The sequence below is a fragment of the Pagrus major genome, chromosome 17, assembly GCF_040436345.1.
Source record: "Pagrus major chromosome 17, Pma_NU_1.0".
NCBI classification, from domain to species: domain Eukaryota; kingdom Metazoa; phylum Chordata; class Actinopteri; order Spariformes; family Sparidae; genus Pagrus; species Pagrus major.
Window position 1 is genome coordinate 16,077,181 of NC_133231.1, and position 12,639 is coordinate 16,089,819.

At 40.6% G+C, this 12,639-nt stretch overlaps 1 protein-coding gene across 1 annotated transcript; it reads right to left on the reverse strand.

Annotated features, from left to right (window-relative positions):
- Positions 1–914: 914 nt before the first annotated feature.
- pde11al (phosphodiesterase 11a, like) lies at positions 915–12,639 on the reverse strand. The gene is made up of 20 exons (XM_073485462.1): positions 11,857–12,639; positions 11,095–11,253; positions 9,781–9,870; positions 9,374–9,514; positions 9,196–9,260; positions 8,323–8,443; positions 7,964–8,039; positions 7,811–7,878; positions 7,586–7,678; positions 6,455–6,505; positions 6,118–6,264; positions 5,933–6,040; positions 4,712–4,821; positions 4,535–4,625; positions 3,350–3,450; positions 3,047–3,124; positions 2,886–2,949; positions 2,581–2,655; positions 2,362–2,445; positions 915–1,202 (listed from the first exon to the last, which is right to left on the reverse strand). The coding sequence occupies exons 1-20, from the start codon at positions 12,637–12,639 to the stop codon at positions 915–917; spliced, it is 2,793 nt and encodes a 930-aa protein (XP_073341563.1).

Here is a 12,639-nt window from a genome sequence, read left to right on the forward strand (position 1 = left end):
ATAAGACAAAATCACTTGTCTTCCCCTGTGCTATCATTTTTTAAGGAATTGGTAGGTTACACACACACACACACACACACTCACACTCACATACACACACACACACACACACACACACACACACACACACACACACACACACACACACACACAATCAGCCTGAGGATTTAATCTGTGACCTTCCTTACAAAATCAGTACACCAACATTTGGCCTCTCACAATTATCTGCCTCAAGGTTTTCATGTGGCAATGTACATCACCGATATGACACATACATGCAGTTCACAGAGCAAGCTGACGGCTGAAGGTTCAGTCAACCTACAAACATTAGAAATAATGCCATGCAGCCAAAGGATTTGCAACTGAGGTAAGACAGCCGATCAGTGAGAAACATTCAGGAACAAGGTCATGCTCCGCCGGTCTACATTCAAAATGGCAATTTTGTGACACAATGTATGTGACAGAGAGAAATCACAGTGATTCCTTTTTGTTTTGTAAAGGCATTCCAATGGGCTCGTGGTTTTGAGGCAGTTCCCTTTACAAAACGTTACAGTGATAAGTGGCCCTCTTTGGTTTCAACAGTAATCTCTCATCTCTTTTACATGTCAGTAATGAAAAGCTTCCAGATAGATAGATAGATAGATAGATAGATAGATAGATAGATAGATAGATAGATAGATAGATAGGCCTTCAAATAGAGTTTTATAATTGGAATTATTCACGCTCCTGAGTTTAACACAGTGACACAAACAGTGTGCTCAGCAGATGGTAGCTGCGTTTCATTTACCCAGATTTTTTTTTAAAAAAAATCTTGTTCGGGTAGTGCATGTGTTAGAAAATCACAGGAAATGGGAAGAGTCCCACGTGAGCCGTTCAATGGATAAACCTATACTGCACATAACACCTGGCTTGCTTTACTTTTTCCCTGCAGATGCTGCGTTGGCAGCTGTTGCTGGTTTATCATTCACTCTGGACCTCACATCATGACTGCACTTAGCCCCAAACTTGATGATTTCAGTTGACTTTAGAGTCTCTCCGGGGTGTGGGTGTTGACTGGTTTCTGCATCTTCAAGGGGCTCAGGACTCTGATCTGAATCGGCACTCTGATTGGACATTGAGGCATTGAGGTCCTGCCACTTATTTCGATTGGCGTCAATCCCATCAACCATTGGCTGCAACTTCCTGTTCAGCTTCAGCAGTGCCTGAGACACAGAAGAGTACAGTTGATAGGCCTATTCACACTCAAATAATGCTTTTATTTGTGCAATTTTTAAAACGAGACCCACAGTAAAAGTTTAAAGGAGCAGTTCACCCTGGAATAAGAAAATACATATTTTTCATCTTACCTGTTGTGCAATTTATCCATCACAATTGTTTTGGTGTGAGTTGCTGAGTTTTGTAGATGTAGGCTATAGAGTTGTCTGCCTTCTCTTGATAGTAATGGAACTGGATGGCACTAGGCTTGTGGTGCTCAAAGCTCCCAACAAAAAACAATCAAATAATTTAAAAAAAACTCAACAACTCAATGTCTCTTTACATAAATCATGATCTGGTTACTGCAGATAATCCACAGATCATTGTGAGCCGGTTCATGTCTGTTTTCTTTTATCTTTTCTATTTTCTTCCTTCTGAACTACACCTGCCAACATGTCACTAAGCAGGAGGAAGTGTGCATCTACTCATGGATAAGAGGCTAGCTAACTGAGCTAGCTAATGTTACAGCTCAGTGGAGGAGGGCACCATTAACATTTTCATCCTGCTGTCACAAGCATGAGCCTCTTCTCCCGCTCTGTGTGGTGATACATTTGGCAGGTGTAGTTAATTAAAAGGAAATCCTTTCAACATGACACCACTTTACAAGTTTTTCAAATATATTTTTTTGGCGCTCTGAGCACCACAAGCCGAGTGCCATCTAGTTGCATTATATTTCAGAGAGGGCAGTCATCTCTACTGCCCATATTGCCAAAACTCGGCAAGTCACATCATGACAATTCAGATCAGGGGAGCCAAAACTCAGTAGTCAGCGGGAAAACAGCAGTTAACTTTTGTATTATATTGTTATGATGCAAAAAATTTATTTGGATTGATGTTCCCTTAATTGACCAACTTCCTGAAGGGTCCTTCATATCTAAATAGCCTTTTCCCTCATATAAAAATGTAATGGTATAAACAGAGTCATCATTTTTTTTGTGTTTTTTTTCTTTTACTAGAAACATCTGGTGGGCCAAATTAAACCTTATGGCGGGTCAGATGTGACCTGAATGGCAGCTCTGATCTAGATGGATAAATAGCAGGTAAGAGGAATTATATGTTTTCTTGATTTGGGGGTGAACTGTCCCTTTAACTTTACAATCAAGGTACCTGGTAAAGGGGTTTACATATCCCATCTATCCACTCCAGCTGTAAGGCAGGTAGTTCATCTTTACGATTGCGGTCAAATATGGCCTACAGAGAAATTATAATCTTTCATCATTCACATCAAGGACATCTGAGTTTGAATGTATGTTAGCAACTCAGCATAAGATAGAAATCTGTGTGCTAGAGAACATTTAATAAGACTTTGAGAGCTTGCATACTTACTGCTGGGGTCAACTTAAGCTCAGACCTCTCTCTGTCACCTTGTTCAAAGAATTCACTCGTCACCAGCTCTGCAACCTTGGTACATAAATGCCATTAAATATCATCATTTGATTATTTCTCTCAAACATTATGTAACATTTTTATGTTTAAACATGGCCTCAAAGCTAGAGGGCGTATTTATATTCTAAATTTGATTGATTTTAGAGATTTTGCTCGGAAAAATGAAATTCCACTTATGATTCTACTTCTCCATGCCCTCGAACGTGAAAGCACAGACATGAAAACTTTGTGATAGGAACTCAAACCTGTTTGGAAATCTTCCAAGGACGAGTGACTGCACCCAGATCGCACGCTGTCATCAGCATGGACCTGTTGATGACATCAAAGCTCATTTCTAGCCGGTTTCTTTTCACGGTTAAAGTGATTTTTGGCACAGGACTCTTTTATTTAGCACAAAGGCAGAAACCTGAGAACTTCTCTGTGTCCTTCATCTGTCCAGCTGAATTCTCCAGACAGAACACACTCAAAGAACTTGGTTCTGCGCCTTTCAATGAAACGACACAGTCAAGGATACAGAAAATGTTAAAAGACAAAAAAATAGATTCCAGGACTGCTTTCACCACACTCTGAAATAACAGAGAAATAAAAAAGATAATTCTTCTAATTGTGTGTAAGAATTTGTCTTATAGCGTATAATGTATTTCCCTTTTACTTTTTACCGATCATAAACTGGCCTACAACAGTGAATCCACTGAAAAAGTCCACTTACTCAAAATGCAAAGTAAGGTCTGTGGAGAGAATAGCCTGCTTCAATAGTTGCATCATGTTGCTGTACTCTTTAGAGCAGAGGTTTGCAAAGATATTGTGACCCTGCAAGAAAATAAAATACAATAGCATACAGTAGGCAATACACAAAAGCAGGCAAGGATGAGTAATAGCGAATAAATGTCTCTTTATAGCCAATTCATTGGTAAAGTCATTGCTCACTGTCAAATGAGTCTCATTATCAGTGTTAATTAGCAATGTGTATAGACCTTCTTTGTCCTCTGTTAAAGGAAATCAATAGAGAGCACAGTTTGTAATGATCAAACTGATCTACACCTGAGAAAAGCATCAGCCTCTTAATGTCACTAGTGGTCACTGCTGCCACCCACCAGCACTCAGTTTGTGCACAGCACCGTCCTAAAGCTCAAACTGTAAACTAGTGGCTTTCTGGTGGCCTGGGACTCTAAGACTATGTTCAGACAGCAGGCAAAACAGATTTGTTTCTCAAATCAAATCTGAAAGACGGAGTGTCCGCACTATTATTTACAAGTGATCAGATCATATTTTTGTGTCCAGACATCACCCAAACCATTCCGCAGGAGTTTCTATGTTAACGATGTTGCCGTCAGTCACTACATTCTCTAGCGACACAAAAGACACTTTGAAATCTTTTATGAGCGGCTATGTGGCTGAGACACATCTCTAGATATACAATTTAAATTGCAGTACAGATCACCTCCAAATGATTTGCAAAATGTGTTTTTTGCCATCCAGACTTTAAAGCTTACAGGCTAACATTAGTGTTAGCTTTCCAACAGGCTAACATGTAGTCATGGATAATCAGGTGCTTTTTATTAGGTTTTAACTGTATTTCTATTGTGTACATTTGGGTTAAGTGTTGTGGTTTCTTGGGTTGAGTTTATTTAGCCCATCTAGGGACTGAAATAGCAAACTAGCTTACAAATAAAAAATGAATCATTAAATAAATACAGTGAAATGTCTGTTGTTTGAGTCTTTGGCCCCTCATCAACCTTCCGCAGTTATATTTTCATGTCATTTTTATACAGTCCAATAAAGGGAGAAGGGAAGAGAAGGGAGAAAATCTCATAAAAAGAAAACAAATACAGATCAGACAGTAAACTTCAGAATTCATTGTGCATTATTGTTGTATAAGAAATATTGGTCTGACCTCACTTTGTAGGATCATGACTGCATGGTTGAAGTGATGATGCTCCAGGGTGGCTGATGTCCCATAGAGCAGCGCTAAAGCAGAACCTGTCCTGCAGGAGAAACAGAGTAGTGAAACATTGAGTTACCTACTACATAACCAACCTTCGTTGTCTCACTTTAGGCGTGGGTCACTTACTTAGCTTGAAAAGCATTGTTGGTGCCTCTGTGGTCCAAGTCATGACACAGACAGCCGACCATCAGTGCCAGTATCTCTGCGTCTGATAGGACATCCTGGAAAGTGGCTGTCTACAGAAAAGTCAAGCAGATATGTTCTTACCGTTCAGCAGAGATAGGATAGGATAGGATAGGATACAATGGGATAGGATACAATGGGAAAGAATGGGAAAGGATAGGATGGGATGAGATAGGATAGGATAGGATAGGACACAATACAATAGGATACAATGGGACATGACAGGATAGGATAGGATTGGATGGGATGAGATCAGATATGATAAGAGAGGGAACAGTAGGATGCCGCTACTCCACCATCCAGCCTGTCCACTCTACCTAACAAGCCCAGAGACACTACAATTACAACAGCCAAAGAGGTCGGTGTGTTTACCGGGATAGGATAGGATAGGATAGGATAGGATAGGATAGGATAGGATAGGATAGGATAGGATAGGATAGGATAGGATAGGATACTATGGGATATGATCTCATGGGATGATAAAAGGATGGATCTGATACCATAGGATAGAATGGAATACAATAGGATACTATACAATAAGATAGGATAGGATGGGGTGGGATGGGATAGGATTGAATAGAATGGGAGGAAATCAGAAATGACTGGAGAGGAAACAATAGGATACGACAGAATATAATGGGATAGGATAAGATCGGATAGGATAGGATATGAAAGGAGTATTTCTTATCAGTGTGCAAAGTTGTAAGTTCTCTTTGAGATTTTACCCAAATAGTCTTCCTTTGAATTATCTCTTAATGATGTCTTAATAAATCCACTGAGATTTCCTTTTGTAGGACAGGCTTTAAACATGGCCCGGTTATCCTCATATAGGGGTTAGGTCTGGATGGTTTACTGGTATTAGAAAGTTTGACAAGCAAACATGGAGACAAATGCAAATCAAGACCATATACAGTTTATATTCTGGCTGTATTATTCTAGATGTCTTACACTTCATTTTTAACACATTTCCCTAAAATTCAGCCTGACATATTTGATCTTTGATGAATCTTTAAAAATCTTTGGGATGTTCACTAGAACTCAAAATAAAGTTTTGTGGGTTGAAACAAAGTTTGTACTTACTGACACACACCCAGGAGAGGAGGGTTTATGTGGCTAATTGAAGGCAATACACATAAATCTGACTTGGTGCAACTTAAAACTTACTGTGATCATAACGAACATGCACTGCGACACATTGAAGGCATGCCTCCAGTTATGATAGGCCACAGTTCGATAGTTCTTCCTCACAGTCAGAAGCCAGCGACACAGTACCTAAAAAAAGACATTCATGTGATATACATACATATATGTCAACACCTGACAGTACCTGACATATTCCAGGGCCTCACCTCATAGTCAATCTTGAACTTTTGGACAACACCAAGCTCCAGAAACATCCGGAGTGATGCGGTGATCATGGCGTCATTGTCCAAGGAGAAGTCGTTGAAGTGAAACTCATCAATGCCTAACTCACTGCTCAGGGGGATCTTAGCTGCCTTCAGGGAAGAGGACAGAGCTGTCAATCACACAGTGCCAGTGAGGGAGGAAGCATAGCACTAAAACACATTGCTGACAGTTTTAAAATTGCACTTCACCCTCAATCAATCACCGACTTCGGATTTCATACATTCAGAAAGTTCTGCATATGAATGTTATTTTTTAATCTTCCTCCCTGAGGAGGAATACCTTGAGTCTGTCAACTTCTACTTTCGAGCAGGTTGCATGGTAGGACAGCATCTGGAAAAAAAAAAAAAGAAGTCGTACAAAACAGTGATAAAATCCTAATAATTATATGTTGCAAGAATTTTGATGTAATCCTTTCTTCCTACTTAATTCATAGTCAGCATCACACATATTACGTCTCTGATTCTAAAACCAATTTGTTGGTTTATTTTGGGCCCACTGACAGAACGAAAAATCCATCATGTGTTTAAAGAAACAGCAAAGACTATGTGACAGAAATACAAGAGTGTGTGTTGCCTTTGATGAGAGGTGAGCAGACTGGCACATGTATTTATCATGAATTATTGAAAGCAGCTGAAATATTTATGGCCGAGAAGCAGAACCATGTTTGCTGTGGATAATGTGACTGCTCAGGTTAGATACCGGGCAATGGAGCAGAAAGCAGATGGAGACACTGATGAGCGCCTCTGTTAACGATTAGCATTAATCAGTGACACTAATTTAATCTTCAATTACTATTTCCTCACATACTCATTTTAAATAGATGTGAAGGGGTGTAATAAAATCGTATTAAGAGTAATTCAGATGGTACAGAATCGTTATTTTCCATTCATCACTATGTGAAAATTAATCTTGTTGCACCTCAACATCCCTAGTCCGTTTTCAATCACACATTTTAAAATGTTTTGATCTCATGTGTCATGTTTTGCTTTTCCTTTCCTCCCTTTGTGTAATTTAGTCTTGGAGTCTGTGTGCTCCCTACTGTCTTTGTCTGTTCCTGTGTCTCTGTGTCTGATCTCCCATGGTGTTTTTCTGGCTTTTGTGCTGTACTTTGCTTGGTTGTACTTTGCTTTTTGGTTTTATGGTGTTACTGCCTCTTTTTTGGATTTTATGGACTTTTTTTTAGCTTTATTTAATAAAGCTTGCTTTCGGTTCCTTACCTGCCTGCTTGTGTGTCTCGTGTTTGGGTTCCTTTTTGTCTAATCGTGACAACATGTTTTCAAGACATAACATTGTTATGCTGTAATGAGTTGCTTAGCACCTACATTATAGAAATCTATAGAAATATTTATATCTTCCAAAGTGGTGATGGTTAAAAAAAGCAGAATAATAATAATATGTTGCAGGACTTACATCCAGTGCTACAGACTGCTTGGCCCATGTCTTCTTAACTTGATTGTACATCATAGTGTTGTTGATTCCAAGTCCACAGAATATCACAAATGCCTATACACAGAGAAAAAGCCAGAGAGAAAACGCATAACCTAAAGAATTAGCATAATATTTATCCAGTGCAACAATGAAGACTTTATCATAGTTTTGAGGGAGCAGCTCTAATCAGAGTTTTCAAAAACGAACCTCAAACAGTCTCTGATCTGCATCATTGAAGGTCTTCCTGTCCAGGCGATTCAGAATTTGTGCGACGCCTGTAGAAAACACACATGCACTGTCACTGTAACATGACAACTGGTTTTCCAGTGAGGACAAATTGATTATTTCTGGTGCATTTACCAATTATCTGATGAGTTCGATTCCAGATAGGCACACATAGCACTGATCTGATGTGAAACCCTGAAGCCTGATCCGCCTGTAAAGAGAGGGAGACAGTGACAATGAAGCAAGACTGAGAGGAGTTTATGTTTGTTTGACCCGCCTGGGCCTGCAGTCTTTCTTTGACTGGAAAATAAATTAAAATACCACACATACAAATGCTAAAAACATGTACTCACAAATACTTTAATAATTACAAGTTTGTGTTGTGGTTTGTTGTTTGTCTGTGTCTACTTACTGCAGTCACAAGCATGTGCATATGTGTCCATGCATTTGTGTGAGATCTAATAGGTCTAATAGGGACACCATTGTGTCCACACCTCTGCATCAAAGCGTGGGTCCTGACATACGTCACTGATGTTAACAGGCAGTCCTGTGGAAGCCACCAGCTCAGCAATGCTGTTATTGATCAGCCAATCAGAGCACGATAGCTTCTCCATGCTGATGCAGCCAATAACACAAACAGGAAACAACAGTCAGTTACAGGCAGTAAATATAAATAAGTTAGATCTAAATAAGTTAGATTAGCATTAACATTTATTGAATTAACTTACTTACCTATTGTGTTATTGTCAAACCTTTGCTAAGCTTTTTTGTTGCTTCATTAATGTATTTATTAACAGTTAACTATGCTTTTGCAGTCTAATGCCAGAAAAATCCCTTATTAAGGTTAATAAATCCTTTGTTATGCACTTATTAACTTTGTTTTTAAGCTCAGTTTATGCATATCATCTTCTCTCACTTATTTTCTGTTTATCTTCAGCTGTACTATCACAAACCTCGTTAGAACTGGAACCAAATGTTTTAAGGAAAAGAGATACTTTTGTTCTGTAGCTTTCTACAAGCTCTGTAGATGTAGGCTTTTATTTTTGAAAAATTGTATCAATATGACCAAGTGCATATATAATAAGGTATTTATTCATCCAAATAAAGCAACCAAAAAGCTTAGGGTTACGGTTTAAGGTTTAACAATGACATTAGGTAAGTTAGTTGTTGCCTTTTAGTTTCCTTTGGGTTCTGACACCTCACTTCACCAATGATGCTCGGTAGATTGGTGCTAATGATGTTCTAGACTAGCTTATTACCTTTTAAATGGTGCTTATTACAAGGATCTTTACTATAAAGCACAACCTCCGCCTAGAATAAATAATCATTCTGTCTGTCTGTCTGTCTTTTTCATAAAGGTCTTTCACCTGATGTCATGGTCCATGTTGCACAACGGAGACATGAGCTCAAACGTCTTGGAGAACTTTACAACCTACAGAGGAGAGACATGGATGACCTCAACGAGCAGCGGTGACATTTGGCAACAGAGACAGGAGAGTTTTGCACGAGAGAGGCTACACGGTTACAACTTAAAAGATGTCTCACAGGTGAGTCGATGTCTTCAAGGAGAAGCACAGAGCAGCGTTCACACTGCAGCAGGGTGAGTGCTCGCTGCATGATCTTCCTGACAATCTTCTCCAGGTCGGTCTGCTCCTCAAACAGGTCGTTGACCACCTCCAGCAGAGCCTGTGGCCACAACAGAGGACACTCATGACTTGGCAGTGTTGTTGAGGGATGCAGTAGAAGGGTTTTATTCGTCAAATATGTGACATGTCTATCAAAACTACTAGCTTCTATAAATAAAAGGCATGCTTGTCCATCTATTGTGAAATTAAATTGCTGTTATCTGTATTTTTAATTAAACAAGTATGAAATTGCAATGTCACTGTTAATTCTAAAGTTGGTTAATTATTAAATAACCAAACATCTTTTTGTAAATGCACAGTTCTTACCCTACTCCTTTCATACTCCTTGCGAGACTCTGAAAACAACTTGGCATTGGAGATCGATATTCCACAGAATGGTAGATACATCTGCAGCACCTGAGTAAAAGTGTAGAAGTAAAAAGCGGTGAAAGACATGCATTATGTATAAATGTTCACTATTTGTATGCTAAACAAAAGGGCATAAAACTGGGTAAGAGAAAGAGAAAGAGTGTGTGGGGGGGATGGGGGTAGAAAGTCATCATAGCTGCTTCTCTGCACATGTTTCTCTCAAACAGATTCCCTGTTAATGAAGTATTGATTTAGAGACAGAAGGCATTTAGTGAGACATCAAGGGCCTTTAAATGTCTAAATAAGCTGGCAGATCTAGATGTGTTTTTTCTATTTTCAGCATCTGTGTTGCTCAAAAGTAGTTACTGCTTCATTTAGAGCTCTCCCATAAAGAAATATCATAAAAGAAATGCTTAAATTAGTGCAAACTCAAAACTTAGTTTCAAGTTGACTTCCTTGAATGATTTTCCACAACTTCATTCTGCCACCTTGTGGACAGCATGTTGTATCTCAGTGCAGCTGAACTCTTGCAAAAAGTGAATAAACTGTTTTGATTTTCCTGATTTTCCTTTATAATGTTTTTACCCAGAGTGAGTGAAATGAGCACCTTTTCTTTTAATTGAATGGCCTCACACTTGAACTAGCAGTTAGTGCTTTTCCCATGTGCACGATACACAATATATTACTTTTCCATCAACAAACTGGGAGAATAAAATTGCTCTCATAAGCTGTAAATGAAGCCAAAACATGCAGATTTCTAGTAAACCCATTTCAAGTGGATTGCTCAGGGACCGATTGAAAGCATATCAACTCAAAATGAGTTTCCTAAGTGTGTGTGTGTGTGTGTGTGTGTGTGTGTGTGTGTGTGTGTGTGTGTGTGTGTGTGTGTGTGTACTGCACAGCCGGACATGTTTAATGCTCCACACTTGAGCAAGAGGTTGACCTCCTCCCTTCATTTTTCTGGTATTTTGCTTCCGAGGGAACACTTTGCCCCTCTCCACAGCCATTAAGCAGATTCACAGTACAAACGGTGTTTTTGGCTGCATGGCTCAAGAGTTTCTGTGCAATCAGTGTTAGTGTGTGTGATGGGAAGGGGGAACATGATGCTCCACAAGTATCCAATTTTAACTCCATCTCTAAAATGCCCTTAATGGTCAAAGCGACTACAATAGTACTGGAGATGATAAATAACCAATAAAATGCAGCGGAGTGTGAAAACCGTCTGGGATATGGATCTGATGAATGTATTTTTCAGCTGAGAGACATCCTCACCTTCTCATCATCCTCAGTAAAGGGAGTGCCGATGGGGTTTTTGTTGATTGCTTGCACAACACCAATGACTTCTCCATCGCTGTTGCAGATGGCCATACAGAGGATGGATTGAGTCTTATAGCCTGTTAGCTTGTCTATCTCATCACTGAAGCGGTGGTCCTGGAATAGTGGACACATATAACACACATAAACGCGCATGATCCCACATTAACACACACACATACACTCCACTGTGCCCAGTGCATTTCCTTTATGACAACATCTGGGTTTTACGCACACACAAAAAAACAAGCCTGACGCATCAATTAGGTGTGATCCTGGCTATTTAAAATCACAGCTCTGCAGGAGACCTCTTGTTTTTCACTACAGGCAGAAACTATAATATCCCTCACTGACACTATCTCAGTAATAGACCTCAGGGGGGTCCGCATCGGCCTCCCAAGCAGCCCAGGGCCATGATATAATGATGTGGAGCGCAACTGGTAGCGTGTAAAACGAGATTTAGCTGGTAGGATTATAACGCTTGCTTTCCTTCCTTTTTCTTTGACTATTATAGCGAGTTGACCCCTTCGAGGAACTTCAGAAACATCTGATTTACATTTACATCAAGCACTTTTCGTGTTTAGATGTGGCCAACAGGGGGTTTATTGTATAATCAAGTTCACTCCCAATGATCCCCACACTGTAAGCCCCCCTGCATAAACTTTCGTCAAAGTATAATAACATGTAAACATCATACAAATGTGGACCATGGCTCTTTACCTCATATGCGTTTGAGATGTTCACAGTCTCCCCATGCTCTGCCACATATCCAATGATTCCCTTTCCCCACGCCACCTGCACTTCATTGGAGTTGAGTGTGCTGGAGGACGGTCTGACAGTGGTGCCTGAGTGCACATCAAAGAACTTGGACACCAGTGTCCTCTTGTGAGCGGGTCCCTCGACGAGGAAGAGCGAACACCTGTCCGCATCCACCAGGATACACACGTTGATCAGGATCTTATAACTGAGGTTTGTCAGGTCCAGGTCGTTGGAGATGTCCTTCACCAACTCCAAGAAAAACTCCCTCTCGTTGGTTTCTTTCAGTCTGTATTTGTAGTCGATGGCACTGGACGCGTACTGAGGCACATTGACCCTGGACTCGAGCAGGGCGCTCAGGATGTGCGCGGTGGTCGGAGGCAGGGAGCTGGCTTTACGCAGGAGCGCACGGCGCCTCATGCTGGACTGGGACTCGTGTTCGCTCAGGCTCACATGCTCGTCGTAGGTCCGGTGTGCGGTGGTGGCTTTGGAGCGAGCGAAGTTCCGTCGCAGCTCCATGTGGGACGACCTGCGCCGGAGCCCGTCCGGGTTCGTCGGCCAGAGCGGGTCCAGCGGGTCCCTGGCAGCGCCGCGCCTCTCCTCGGCTGTGGGCACTTTCGACGGCTGATGCTCCTTCAACCATCTGGTTACCTGATCACATTTCGCCTTTCGGACGAGATACTCCTCGAACAGATCTGGATGGCAGTCCAAAAACGCCTCTATATCCGAGAAGTCAAATGTTGTCAT